This window comes from Tympanuchus pallidicinctus, unplaced genomic scaffold, assembly GCF_026119805.1.
Source record: "Tympanuchus pallidicinctus isolate F22 unplaced genomic scaffold, pur_lepc_1.0 scaffold3, whole genome shotgun sequence".
Lineage (NCBI taxonomy): Eukaryota > Metazoa > Chordata > Aves > Galliformes > Phasianidae > Tympanuchus > Tympanuchus pallidicinctus.
The window spans coordinates 99709760-99723598 of record NW_026294747.1 but is presented as its reverse complement, the minus strand read 5'-3'; the positions used below and the strand labels follow the sequence as shown (position 1 = coordinate 99723598).

At 42.9% G+C, this 13839-nt stretch overlaps 2 protein-coding genes across 12 annotated transcripts in view; one reads left to right on the top strand and one right to left on the bottom strand.

Moving 5' to 3' along the window:
- NEK11 (NIMA related kinase 11) overlaps positions 1-7033 on the bottom strand; it is a 123977-nt gene extending 116944 nt beyond the window's left edge. For 5 of the 10 annotated variants that reach the window (XR_008209644.1, XR_008209647.1, XR_008209648.1 and 2 more), the window contains exons 1-2: positions 6757-6894; positions 5755-6010 (exon numbers count right to left, since the gene is read on the bottom strand). Coding sequence is in view for 2 of the 10 variants with exons in the window: in XM_052696309.1 (XP_052552269.1) it covers positions 5755-5924 (170 nt within the window). In the remaining 8 variants the exon portion in view is untranslated. Of the gene's footprint in view, positions 1-5754; positions 6011-6202; positions 6316-6756; positions 6896-6923 lie in introns of those variants that run through there. The other 5 variants (XR_008209650.1, XR_008209651.1, XM_052696310.1 and 2 more) reach the window with 3 other exon arrangements.
- ASTE1 (asteroid homolog 1) lies at positions 6941-11901 on the top strand. Of its 2 annotated transcripts, XM_052696306.1 has the most exons (4): positions 6978-8341; positions 10213-10423; positions 10924-11119; positions 11422-11901. In XM_052696306.1, the coding sequence occupies exons 1-4, from the start codon at positions 7058-7060 to the stop codon at positions 11711-11713; spliced, it is 1983 nt and encodes a 660-aa protein (XP_052552266.1). In that variant the 5' UTR covers positions 6978-7057; the 3' UTR covers positions 11714-11901. The 2 variants fall into 2 exon arrangements, with proteins under 2 accessions (XP_052552267.1, XP_052552266.1); XM_052696307.1 differs by lacking the exon at positions 11422-11901 and having other exon boundaries at positions 6941-8341; positions 10213-10488; positions 10924-11090.
- Positions 11902-13839: the final 1938 nt, after the last annotated feature.

The following is a 13839-nucleotide window of genomic DNA, read 5'->3' as shown; positions in this document are numbered from 1 at the left end:
GACACACCACCCAGCTCACTGTGCTCACATCCACTGGTTGGTCTCCTCAAATACTCAGCAAGTGCCAATGAACGTCTACATTAATTTCCATATGGAGGAACTCAGTTCCACATCTTTGCTTCATACGCACTTCCATGTCAGACACCGTTTTGTCAGGCTGCCCCTCTGCTGCCATCTGTCACGTGGCGATAAAATGTAATGGAATATTTTTAACAGTCTATACAAAGGAAAGAATTGACCAACTACCAATCACTACTCCACTTGCAGACGTACTGTGCAGTTTCAATCAAACCCGTCAGAAGAACAGCAATTTCAAGCAATTACATAATGCTCTAAGTAGGAAGTGCAAGAACTTTCAATTAGTGACCCTTGGATGTCAGTTCTCCACTGTTTGAGCTGCCAAATGGCACTGTGCATAGCACAGTCACCTCAGCTGTGCAAATCTTCACAGACAACCACATCTCAACGGGCTGCTTCCCTAGCCACTAATTAGGTCATACAGAAAGAAAATACAAATACTATCTACAATACTAGAGGAATATTAGAGGGAAGGAAGAAATTTGAGCTGTGAAAACAGAGGACATTCCAGGAAATTGAGTGTAGTCATAACGGTGCAGTGAAAGAGTGGGGCTTCTTGTGGTAGGACAAGGGGACATAGGATGCAAGACTGTAGGAAACCAGGCTTCCTTTCTGCCACATACAGACAGATTCCATCCAAACTGTAGAACTTGCCCTCATTATATTGAGCTCTTGACAAGGGTTGTGCACCTACAGTGCAGTTAATCTTGCTAAATAGTAGCAGGATCTTCAAAACACCAACAAATGACACAGCAAATAGGGTCCAGTTATTTCCCAGGCCTATCACCATCTCCCCACATGAATACATGCAAACTCTTTAACCTTTCTGTTTCTTGCCCATCTACAAACTGGGTAAAAATATTTCACAGCTCTGAAAAGTGCTCTGAGGTCCCAGAATGGAAAAGGTGCCACATATATGCCAAGAATCATTCTTAATAGACAGTTTTCCACAGCAGGTTTATCTAGGTCTGGAAAAGTGACTATGTAGCACTATTTCTCCCTTGCTACTTAAACAAAGACATAGGTCCAACTTCATTTCTAATGCAACTTCTAGAAAATAAAAAAGGGGAAAAAAAAACTTACACAGAAGTCATTTTTACCCTTATTAAAGCTACCATTTTTTCTTCCTAAAAGAGTCAATACCAGAGCCTGTAAAAAAATAAAAAACTCCACTAATAGGCAACCAGGCATTTGCATTCCCATCTACCATGCCTAAAATCAGTTCAAACCCTGGAAAAAGATTAAAAAACAAAGCAAATATTTGCAGGAGGATGCAATCCTTATCTGAACTTCAGTTACATATCACCTAAATCAGTTTGCATTTTGAAATACATATTTATCAAAGCTCATTTTAGAGAGTAGTAGAACAAAAGGGTAGTGTCAATATTAGGCAATTAAATCTCACTTTTAATGAATGTACAGAATCAAAAGATTTGCAAATACCTAATGGTGAAAATATCAAATAATACAGAAAACAAGCCATTCTGTTTAAACTGGAACTAAGAAGCTTGTTTCCTATAAATATCTCTTGCGCCTACCTAAATTTGTGGTCTAAGACGATAAAAACTCTAACCATAGCTTCTTCCCAAACACAAGGAAATCTATGATATCTCCCATGCACAAGTTGTCTAGTACAGAAGAAACACTCTTTCATAAAGAAGTCTTCTCCTGGTTAAGGCCTTTGTCTTTATGAGGCCATTATTTTATTCTCATCTGCTGTTTAGTTTCCTAAGTTGTAGGAATTTCCGTCTTTGAGATGTGTAACCCTCTATAATAACTGATGAGAATCATTCAACAGAATCAAAAGCTCTTGTAGGAGATGGAGAGCAGATGAGCTAACTGGCTACACAAGCAAGGAGACAAAAATCACATTCCCTAGCCAAATATCTAAACACAAGAACCTGTGTTTTTCTTTTTATGAGATTATTATCAAACTCAAGAGAGTTATTTGTTCCGTATCTACACAAAGCAGTTCTGACAAGAGGTAAGTGTGATCCTTAAAGCCGATGGCTAGTCTGAAATAACTCCATGGGCACCATCTCAACCCAGAGTACTAATCACTAGCCTGGTTTCCTCCTTCTTCATTTTGGACAACACTACTTGGGAAAGGAGAAAAAACAAGTTGTATAGGCAGAGAAGCTAAGTAAAATGAAAGCAATCCTGTGACAGTATTTTTAAGATTATATGACAACTAGAAACAATTTACTGTCTAAAGGAAAATGGAGCTCATCAACATTAGAAAATGTGTTGTGTGACTAAAAATTTTCCCTAGCTGAGACATTCGGGTGCTTAGCTATGTATGTAACTGACAGCTGTTTACACTAACATATAATTTTCTAGTTTAAACAGGGCATGGCAAAATGAAAATGATAAAGGTTTCTGGAGTCATCTAGTCAAAAAGAAAACACATTGCACCACGAACATAAAAGGCTATAAAAAATTACAAGTTACAGACCATACAAATTAGGAGGTTAAAGAGGAAAGGAATGAGTCATACAAGGGAATGCTTCAGAGCAGTGCGTAGGACAAGAGCTACATACACCACCACAGCAGCAGTACTTCCTATCCGTGTCATCTGTACAAGACACAACTCACATGTATCACACAAGAGCTCAGCAAGTCAGCTGTGTGTACGTAAACATTTTTCTTGGTACGTTCTGAACCATCTCTGAAACAATAAAAACAGAAATCTAATTCTGTTGAGGTCACTTGGGACTTAAGTATCTCAATTCCCCTTTTTCTGCCAAAGTGCTTTCAGATCTCTAAAAAATATATATACATATGTACACATATTTTTTAACAGGTAATAAACATAATTTGGATCACACTCTGACATGTATTACTCTAAATGAGTATGAAAAAAACCCCACAATTTTTCATCTGAAAACATACGTATTTCTCAAAGGAAAATCTAACAAGCAGTAAGAAGTATATTTCATCACTTTAAACAATGGATAGGGTTAAAGAGAAGAAAGTACCTAAACTCTAAAGCTCGAGCTTTCACATCACTGGGGCCTTTATTTTTGTCATCTTTTAGCACAGAAATGACAGAAAGTTGGGGCAATCTGTTCTTCGACTTACATCCGTTGCTCAGAGGAACAGAGAAAAACGGTGATACACGAGTATCCCCTAGTGATAAAATGGTGAACTGCATAATAATATCAGTGCTTCAGATAGTTAAATACTCGTGCAGTCATAAAAACTCACAAACAACATAAAGACTCACAAACAACAACAGCAAAAAAGAATATGCTTTTTGATACTCACAGCCTGGCCTGGGGGTGGCTGAGGACTGACAGCCTCAAACACAGGCATGAAATGCCAAAGCAGTAAATGTTTGTCTAAAAAACCATCATTAAGAATTTAAGTTTTCAAAGAAAAAAAACTGAAGGAAAAAGAAAAATAGAGGTAATAACTACTTAAAGGCAAAATATACATTCCTGGAGTTTTGAGGTTTGGCAGTTTGTTCTGTAGCGGGAAGGGGGGAAAAGGAAGGCGGGAAAAGGAAGGGGGAAAAAGGAAGGGGGAAAAAGGAAGGGGGAAACTGAGGACCCAGAGCTCAATATCCTGCTCATATTCTGAATTCAACCATACTCAGTCAAATTCTGAATGGTCATACAAGCCGAGGGAGTCATCCTATCTGCATGGTAAAGGATGCCAACAGGAAAATAAAATTCATAAATTGTTTCTACTACTATTTTCAAAGTTTTCATCTAAAAAAAAATAAACCAATCAAACCACAGATAGAGCCATGAGAGATCTAAAACCCAGCCAGAAAAACCAAAGAACTTAGCGGCCTTCAACCCGGATCCAAGGAGCTGAGAGTCTGCAAATTGATGTTGAAGGGCAACAAGTGAAAGAACCACGTCATTGACACACATTTATTACAGCAGCACTGCCAAGGATGCCTTGTCATTATCACCACAACTGAAGCACTAAATAAATAACTAAAATGTTCTTTTTATCATGCTAGTGCTCATCGACACATCCATCAGAAAAGACCAGCAGACCCCCAGATTTAAAGGAAGAATGTATTTCTGGCTGTCAACTACACTGACTGGATTTTTCACACCTTGAACAAAAAGCTTCACAAATTTCCTGGATTAAAACAGAGATATTCACATTCTAATTTCATTTGTTGGAAGTCTCAAACCAATACACAAACATTTCTATACAATGAAGTCCAATGACATCCAGGCACCCAGCTTCCTGAAAATGTTCATCTGTCTTTTATGGCTTCAGAATCCTAAGCGGATTATCAGTCAAAGTGATGAGACCTGCCTGCCTTCAGACAGGTACAAAAATCAAGATTTGTTGGCAATTAAGTGAAATAATGCTATCAGTAAGGCATACAGCACATGCAAATGCTGTTTGCTGGAATTTCTGTGACTACTTCTTCTGAAGTTTCATTTACACAACTCAGTTATTAAGACAAAGATCAGTACTGCAGCGTTTCTTTTTTGACACCTCAGTAACAGCGTCAGTCCTTACAGGGGCATGAAATAATTCCTGAATTCCAATTGGGTGTCACCAAGCATTTGCTAAAAGTAAATAAGAAAACATCAGAAATAAAAAGGGAAATCTATTTCTGTGTTCAGAAATTCTGACATTTTCTTGCTCATGTTTAAAACGTCACTGCTTTAATGAGCGCTGAATGAACCATTACAGAGCTGGATGCTGTTGCAGCAGGACTTAGTAGAATAAGGATTCTCATCCTCCACATTTTTAAAAACAGAGGTATCATCCTGATGAAGAAGGATGAGCAGGAAATGAAATGTCCAGAATTTTCATAAGCATTTTTATTAACTTGCAGAACAGGATTTACTTATTAAACGCAAGGCCTCCAAATATAAACCACACACCTGCATTACACTCACACCAATTATATAATACATATATAATTACTCACAGTTTATAAATTACAATCTTTAAGTCTTTAATGAAAAAAATTCGCTACAAAGAACACAAATTTGTGAAAACTGGCATACATCCACGCCCTGCTTCTTGTTGGGACATTGAAGAAATCTACCTCAGTTCTGGATAAATACCAGGTCCTTCACAGTGTGCATTCTACATTAGTAACTTGTCCAAGGTATGACATTAGGAATAAGCTATTTTCTTGTTTACATCAGTTGTTGCACAGCTTTAAGTAAACTATCACTATGGAGAGAAGGGTCAGAGATTTTCCACTCACCTCCCCTCTGTCTTATGTAATAAATAGAAGTTAGATACAAGCACAATGACACAGACTTATCACACAGAATGGCCAGGGTTGGAAGGGACCTCAAGGATCATGAATCTCCAACCCCTCCACCACAGGCAGGGCCACCAGATTCCACATTTAATACCAGACCAGGCTGCCCAGGGCCCCATCCAACCTGGCCTTGAACATCTCCAGGGAGGGGCATCCACAACCCCTCTGGGCAGCTGTTCCAGCACCTCACCACTGTCTCTGCAAAGAACTTCCCCTGACATCCTCCTTATCTCATAAACTATTTTAAACAAAGAGTCAGCATAAAGTCTGCTCTTCTGTCCTCACTACAGTTGAACAGTAAATGCTGTAACATAACACCAAACTTAAGAGTAGAAACAAATCAATATAAAGAAACATCTACAATGCAAGAATTACGGTCCAAACCATTTTTTTTTTTTCAAGTATGTAAAGGGATTACTTACAATTCATCTCCTTGTTTTGCTTTCTTGTCAGAAACCAGATACACGCTTCCAAAGCTCCCGTTGCCAAGTTTCCTCTGAATAGTGTATCTCCTTGCGATAGCAGCATCTGAGCAAGCAGAATTAGAGCTGGAAATGCTGACATGCTTAGCAGTTTCTTGAAATTTCAGCATTGCTCCGTGTAACAGAATCTACCCAAATTTCTCTAGAATGCAGTTTTCAAATCCTTTCACTCCTCTACAGATGTTCAGAGGAAATCCTTGAAACAGAAAGAAAAAGATTTGTTAATATACTAATCTTAACTAGAAAGCTATTTACTCTTTCATTTGCCCTTCAACTCCCACCATCTTTCTGCCATCTGTCAGCACATGAGTGACTGACTGCTACCAGCTTCTGCAAACCAAAGCTTCCTGGCTAACCACAAACCTACAGGATTTTTAACAACACTCACTTCTGCCAAAAGTTCTTCCTTTCTCTTTTGCTAGAATAATTTGATTGCAATCCACCTTTCCAATAGTTCAGCTTTGTTTTGCAGTTCTTGTCTGCCTGAGGTCCTAATTCTGCAAATGCAGAGAGCGCAGAAGCAAACTTTTGCTGTTACTTTGGCCTGCTATGACTGAAAATGCTTTTGGACTGACTTTGTTTTCTTTTCCTTCCTCATTCCAAACGACAAGGAGCAGATGCTTCTCCTTACATACCAAAATAATACTGGTGTTGTTACTTTGCTTTTTTATTTGCATTATTTGTTTCAAAGGATCCTCAAGTGCAAAGAAACCCGTTCATCAGCACAGTTATTACTGCTGTCTCATCAGCACTGCTTTGTTTGAAAATGCTTTGTTTCGTTTGGAAAAGAGAAGAAAAAAAACCTTTATTTTACCAACCGTGTAACTTCTGGTGCCAAGGGATTGCTTTCCTACAAACAGGGAGCCTAAACGAAGATTATGAGTTTGGAACCTTTTTTTTTTAACAGTAACCAAATGTGCACCAACCTATTTCAACACCCACCTGCTGAGCTGCTGGTACGCTGCCCCAACGAGCGCGACTTTGTGGCGAAACGCAGCCAAACTTTACTTACTATAGACCACCTTAACAACGACACAGACCTCTTTTAGCTTAAAGCCATTCCCCCCCTCGTCCGCTCGGCACCCTGCCGCGTGAAGCTGGGCGGTTACCTGCCAGCACCCCGATGCCGCCCTCCAGCCCCAGCCCGCAGCTCAGCCCACAGGGCCCGAGCGGCGCCGTTGTCAAGACGACGCTGCGCGTGCGCGGTGAGCCCGGCCGGAGGGCCGCTTCCGCCGCCGCCGCCATGGGCGTCCCGGGGCTGACGGGCTTCGTGGAGGAGCGCGGTTCGTTCTTCGCGGAGCTGCGGGTGCGGGACACCAAGCTGGTGATCGACGGCAGCAGCCTCTACTACCACCTCTTCTTCGCCTCCGCCGCCGATTTCCGCCGCGGCGGCGATTACGGCCCGTTCGCGGCGGCCGCGGACGACTTCTTCGCCGTTCTGCGCTCCTGCGCCGTGGCCGCCTTCGTGGTGCTGGACGGCGGGCGCGGGGCGGCCGACAGGAAGCTGGGCACGCTGCGGGAGCGCGCCGCCGAGCGCCTGCGCGCGGCCCACGGGCTGTCCCGCGGGGAGGGCGGCCGCGCGCTGCCGCTGCTGGCGCGCCATACCTTCGTGCAGGCGCTGCGCCGGGCGGCGGTGCCCTTCGTGCAGTGCTGGGCCGAGGCCGACCGCGAGGTCGCGGCTCTGGCCAACCGCTGGGGCTGCCCCGTGCTGTCCCTCGACAGCGACTTCTTCATCTTCCCGCTGGCGGGCGGATACCTCCCGCTGAGCGCCTTCCGCTGGCGGGACGTCCGCACCGAGCGTTCGGGCCGCTACATCCCCGCGCGGCGCTTCGAGGCGGAGAGCTTCTGCCGGCACTTCGGGCGGCTGAGGAGCAGCGCGCTGCCGCTGTTCGCCGTCGTAAGCGGCAACGACTACGTGGACGCGGCGGCGTTCGAGGGCTTCTTCGGCAGGGTGCGGCTGCCCGGGAAGCACGGCCGCGCGCGGGGGCTGCTCGGCTGGCTGGCGGGCTTCGCGGGGCCCGAGGAGGCGGCGGACGCCGTGCTGAAGCACGTGGGCGGGCGGCGGAGGGACGCGGTGAGGGAGCTGCTGCGCCAGGCCCTGCGGGACTACGCGCCGTCCGACGTGAACCTCGAGGAGTTCTTCGCGGAGGGCCGCTACCGCTGCGAGGAGGCCGAGGCCTCGGGGCTGCCGCCGTGGCTGCTGGGCGCCTTGGCCAGAGGCGAGCTGGCTCCGCTCGTCGCAAACGTCCTGACTCTGAGGAGCACCTTCCTCCACGTCCAGGTGGAGGACATGCGGCGGCCCAGCGCGCATAGCGCCGCGCTGCCCATCCGGCGGGTTCTGTACGGCCTGCTGCTGCTGCACGCGGCTCCCGGCGCCGACGCGCGGCGTGAGGCACGGAGCGGCGCGCTGCCGGCCGTCTGCGAGTTCGACCGAGTGCAGAAGTCAATTAAAAAGACGTTTGTCCAAGCGGCGAGACTCCCCGCGCCTTTTGGCGATGATGGCTTCTCTCTAGACGAGTTAGTGCAGGTAAGTGCTCGTCGCAGCCGGTTAGCAGCGTGGCACGCGCTTAGGAGGTGCGGTGTTTGACAGCGGGGCAGTGAAGGTGATTGGCGAACCCAGCGGCTTCAGTGAGCAAATGCTCGGCTATACACAGTCCTGCTTCTGAGGGCTGAGGAGCAAAGCACATTTCTTCACTCCCCCCTACCAAGCGCGCCAAGCCAAATTACATAACCGGCTGACAGCGTGCATGGATAGCATTGCTAAATCATCCCGTGTAAGCCCTCCTCCCGTCCTTCCTATATGTTAAACTAATATTTGCTTTTGTCATTTTAGGAAAGGACTCGCAGTTCTGTGAAATTTAGAAAGGTTTAGAAAAGTTCAACACTACTAAATTTAACTTGCATTTGATCAAGTTACGGATATCTCAGAGCAAAGTTAAATTTTCTAAAAATCAGCATTATTACTTCATCTGTAAACCTGCAGCTATCCAGCAGTTCCTCTTGCTCTGAATATGCATCCTGCTATGCATGCTTCTCTGCTCCTTGCCAAGCAGAATAGCACCTGAAAAATACAATTTGTAATCAAAGGAAGTTTGTACTAGGTTAGTTCTAGTCAGCATTAGCTGTGGGATATTTAAATTCTCATGGTTTCTTATGGTTGAGACTATGCCTTGGAATGGGAAACACCCAGGGTTCATACCTCTTCTTGAAACTTTTGGAAATACAATCAGTGCCTTTCATACTACACATAGAATCATAGAATTGCTCAGGTTGGAAAAGACCTTAAAGTTCAAGTCCAACCACAACCTAACCATACTACCCTAACTACCCTCCACTCAATCATGTCCCTGAGCACCACATTCTAATGGTTTTTAAACACATCCATGGCGCAACCACCTACTTGGGGAACCTATTCCATGTGCTCTGCCCACTGGCATCAGATCCACAGTAGCACATCTGTGTGTTGTCATCAGCAGCTGGTGGCTGTGAATGTTGTCTGTCCCTGCTGTGGTACAGGTTTATTGTTATTTTGAATCAGTGGCATGCAGATATCTGTGAAATGTGTGGTTTGGGACTTTCAGAAACGTTAATGATACCTAAATGTGGTCTTGCATTGTATACCCTACTGAATTTGAGTTTTGGTTATTATAACAACTCTCCTCACTAAATATATACAAATTACCAATTCAACAAGTTACAAGATGTGTTCCTCTGTATTCAGAGTACTGGCAAAATTGGCTTCAGTTTACCTTCTGTTTGTGGGATTGCTGCTTTGCAATAAGCACAACCATCCCAATCCAGATGTGCAAAACACTCATGTTGCAGTTGGGCACCTTGCTCCAGTTCCGCAGTGAGCACTGCATGTAGACAGTTTGTGGTGCTGTGTTTTCAATAGCACAGCAAAGAAGGAATGTGCTGTGAGCTCACATACTGCAAATGAGAAAGGTAAGCTGTACACTGAAGGTTTCACTGTGGTAACAGGTGTGTTCTTGCCATACCAAGAACAAACATCACCATTACAGCTCACAAAAATGGGCCACTTTTTGAAGACATGAATTTACACAGACATATTTGCCATGCCAAGGGAACTTCAATATGTTACACCTGCTGAATTTTCAAAGTCAACTTTTGCGTAGGAATGTAATGTAAATCACCTGATTTGCAGAAGACTCTGAAGCCTGTTAAAATCCAGCTGACCTCAGGCAATTGTGAAAATTGCCTTTTTAAGTGGTTTTTCAAAAATACTTCCTGTTCAGAGTATCTGTGACACTTAACTTTTTATTTTAATTAAAACCACAAAGTATTTGCTAGTTTAAATTATCTTACCTGCCTTCTGGAAATGACTCGCAACAAATAAAGTCTGTTTTTTTTCCTTCAAGATCTTTTGCTTATTTTCAGGTGCCAATGTCACACCGTCAGCTACTTCTGCTGGAGACTTTAGGAGTGAAAATGAGTTTGCTAGAATCTGTCCCTGCCCACTTACAGCTCCCTGTTGCTGTAACCTGTTACTGGACGCGTTGTTCGGAACCTAAAGTGAACTTGCATCACTTAAAGGCTCTACTTCTAATGATAGTAGCTGGAGAACTGCACAGGATAACAAATGAGCCAGGTATGTCTCCAAAGGATACAATTTCGGATGCAGAAATCACAGTTTCTGTGAGTACTTACTCACAGGTGAGTACTTTCAGTAATATTTCTACGTGTTAGGGGTAAGGTGGCATTTTCTTACGGAGAATCCTTGATATGATGCCAAAGATGATGCATGCCAGGGTTATTCTGTTGATTTAGGCTCTGAACTACAAAAGCTGCTTGAAAGTGACTGCCACCTGCTTCTTGAGTGGGATGGAGTGAGATGGTAATCTTCTCAAATGGATTCACTCCCAGAACTGGGAAAGTACTTGACAGAATTACTATTTTCATCATTTCAGATTCATACGGATAATGATACTCACATTTTTTCTCCACTTTATGTCTTAATGTTGAGATATTTAGGTAGGCTTCCAGAAATACAACTAAACACTGGTAGTTTGTAGGCCCTATACACTGCAGATACTTATCGTGTGTTGACAGAAGGATATTTATGTCTGTCATTTTCTATCCATAACCTAGATCTCACAGTTCTCCACCCAGAAGACAACAGAATTGCTTTTAACGAATTTCTAAAATGGAAGGAAGAGAAACTGCAAAATAAAGACTTTGATTTAGATGCTGCACATGGCTTTTGCCAGTGGCAGTGCTGTCTTGAGATGGGATTGTATCTCAACCAGCTACTCTGCAGTCCTCTCCCTGAGCCAGACTTAGCTAGGTAAGGACATTTCAGAGATCTGCTTTCCACATAAGCTCCCTCTGAAGTGCTTTCACATGTTGCTTTAATGTCTGCATCATAAACTGCTTTGGCCAATTTTAGCACAGTTCAGACTCCTTTCTTTAAAGGTGAGAATATGGAGAAAACTCTACTTAGAATATTTCTTAGGGGCCCGCTGTTGAATATTTATGTAGTTAAGACGTGGTTGGGGTGTTTGGTTTGTTCTCCCCACTACGCTGCATGTTTTTGTACTTCTGCTGAGGTATGATAGCAAATGAGAATTCTCTCCTTCCTTTGAGCAGGCTCTATAGTGGGACCCTCGTGCACGGACTGTATCAAGAGCTTAAGTCAACACCTTCAGTGGAAAATCTGTTCAGTTCTTCTCCAAAAATGACTGAGTTTTATCAGGTTCTGTTGAATATAGTCATATCAACTGTATCTCCAGACTTCTTTCAGAAGAAAACAGAGGCCAAATCTGAGTCCTGCAAAAAGAAAAAAGCATCTAAAAAGACAAAGGCTGTCAGGTGTGCTGTGTCTGAAACTCAGCGTTTACGTGATGTTAATAGGTTTGCATCACTCAGTGTGGATGACTGAGAGCATTATTCCTATAATAATTTCCAGTGCCACAGAGACAGAAGAAATTATATTTAAAATGTGATTATATTGGAATTTGCTTGGCTGTTTTCATACAAGCTCCTGATATTTATTTTTTTACCAATGAGTCTCCCTCCAGGATTTAGTATTTTTGTAACAAAGGCTCCTATAAAAGAGGTACTGCATACCACATGCTTTGGTGTCTGAGTTTTGTATGGGTGGAGAGTGGGGGTTGGATGATTAAAAGGTGTCTGTCTAATTGAAAATGAGAGTAAAGAACTTGAGCAGTTCAGAATGTTTCTTTTTCTGAACACTTAAAGCAAGCCTACTATCCTTCCTTTTCCCTGCCTGCTTCTGACTTTGAAAACATCCATTTTCAAACTTGTGTCTGAGAAGCAGCTACCTCTGCTGCTGTATGATTACAGTTTTACAAATCAAATTGAAATTGACAATTTAAAAAAATACCGCTTTCACAGATAGTAGAATATCTGTAGTGTTATGGAGAGGTAGCTGTCATTGCTGAAGTGGATGCTTAAGGGAAAGGTTCCCTCCACCCATCATGCTGCTGGTACCGCATGGAGCAAGTGGATTGCATTGACACACAACGAGCTTGGATGGGGAACCTCAGCCATCCAGGAATCTTAGAGGTGATCATGGACTGACCTGAAGGTAAGAAGTTTGGAACTTCACCAGCAGAAGTATTGGGTATTAAAAGAGGCTCCACCATACAGTGACCTACCAGAAAATGAAGAGATATGTCCTGTTCATAGATGGATCACAATGTACTCTGGGGAAGCATCACAGATGGAAAGCTGCTGTGTGGAGCCCCACGCGAGTTGCAGGTGCCACTGAAGGCTGATCACCATATGCTGTCTTAGTCTCTTCTATGTGGAAAACCTAGGCATCAAAAACTACAGGGATAATTTCTGATATTGTACAGCTGAGTCTTGATGCTTTCATAATACATTCAATGAGAAATTGATACATTTATATTGTATATTTAACTCAGGAAAAACTATTTTTGAGACAGACTGAAATAGCAGGTAGCTGAGATGGTAGTAATGTCAGTACAGAACTGCTGCTTTCCCAATTAGCAGCAGGTGGCACTCACACTCAACCACAGAGCAAGTTAGCAGAACTGCTCAACACCTTTCTGACCGTCCACAGCCACCTACAGCCGCGTTTCCATCAGATGACTTTAATAGGTGGAAGGTGATATATTTAAGTTCATGATTTTAGAAACTAAGGATGTAAATTCTTATTAGTCCAAATTATCCTTTGAATCATTATCATCTCATGTGTTTCAATTCCCAAGCTTATAATTCTTCATAGCTTTTATAATCATCATCCCATTTTAAGTCTTTAAAACAAACAAAAAAATACGGGCGTGCTTGATTTCACTTTGTTGTTGCTGTAAGAAGAGATCTTAACCTTCATCCCATGTTGGGAAAACGCCAGAGATCAAATAATTCTTGAGCCTTGCTGAGAAGCACAGTCTTGAATTGGTTCCAAAGACTAGGATAAACTTGAGCGTTCTATTTTTTGGATTAAAACCTGCTATGTTCACAAGACATTCTGAGACCACCTTTGGGAGTCCTGACGTGGTGATTAAAAATTGCTTTACTGGAACTGTGTTCTCAATGCAAACTGATTCTAGGATCACCACTCAGAGCTTGTTTTGGTGTTCTTTGGGTCATCACAGGATTTTAGTCGTCTTCTGGGAGAAAAACAACCAGAAACAATAAGAGAATAAAAGGCTCTTTCTCAATTCTGTGCTTTAATAAGAGCAATTAAGTTACTTAATTGCTGCCTATTTTCACACTACATGAAGCACCTGTCAATTTTTGAGGACAGATCTTGCTGTTGATTGAATTGCTCTGAAGAAAATCTCAAACATTCTGCTAGGTGATATTGACCAAAAATGGAGCTAAAAAAAAAAAAAGCAATAGAATTCAGACAGTCCAAGCGTTTCTCACGAATAATGAGATTGAACAACCAGATAAATTACTTGTTATATAAGTTACTGTTTCACCTTCTGCTGGAATACAGCAGGAACGCCTCAGGCATAATTCAATATAATTCACTTTAAGTGAGTTCACCTTTTAAGAAGGTAGAATTAATAGTTC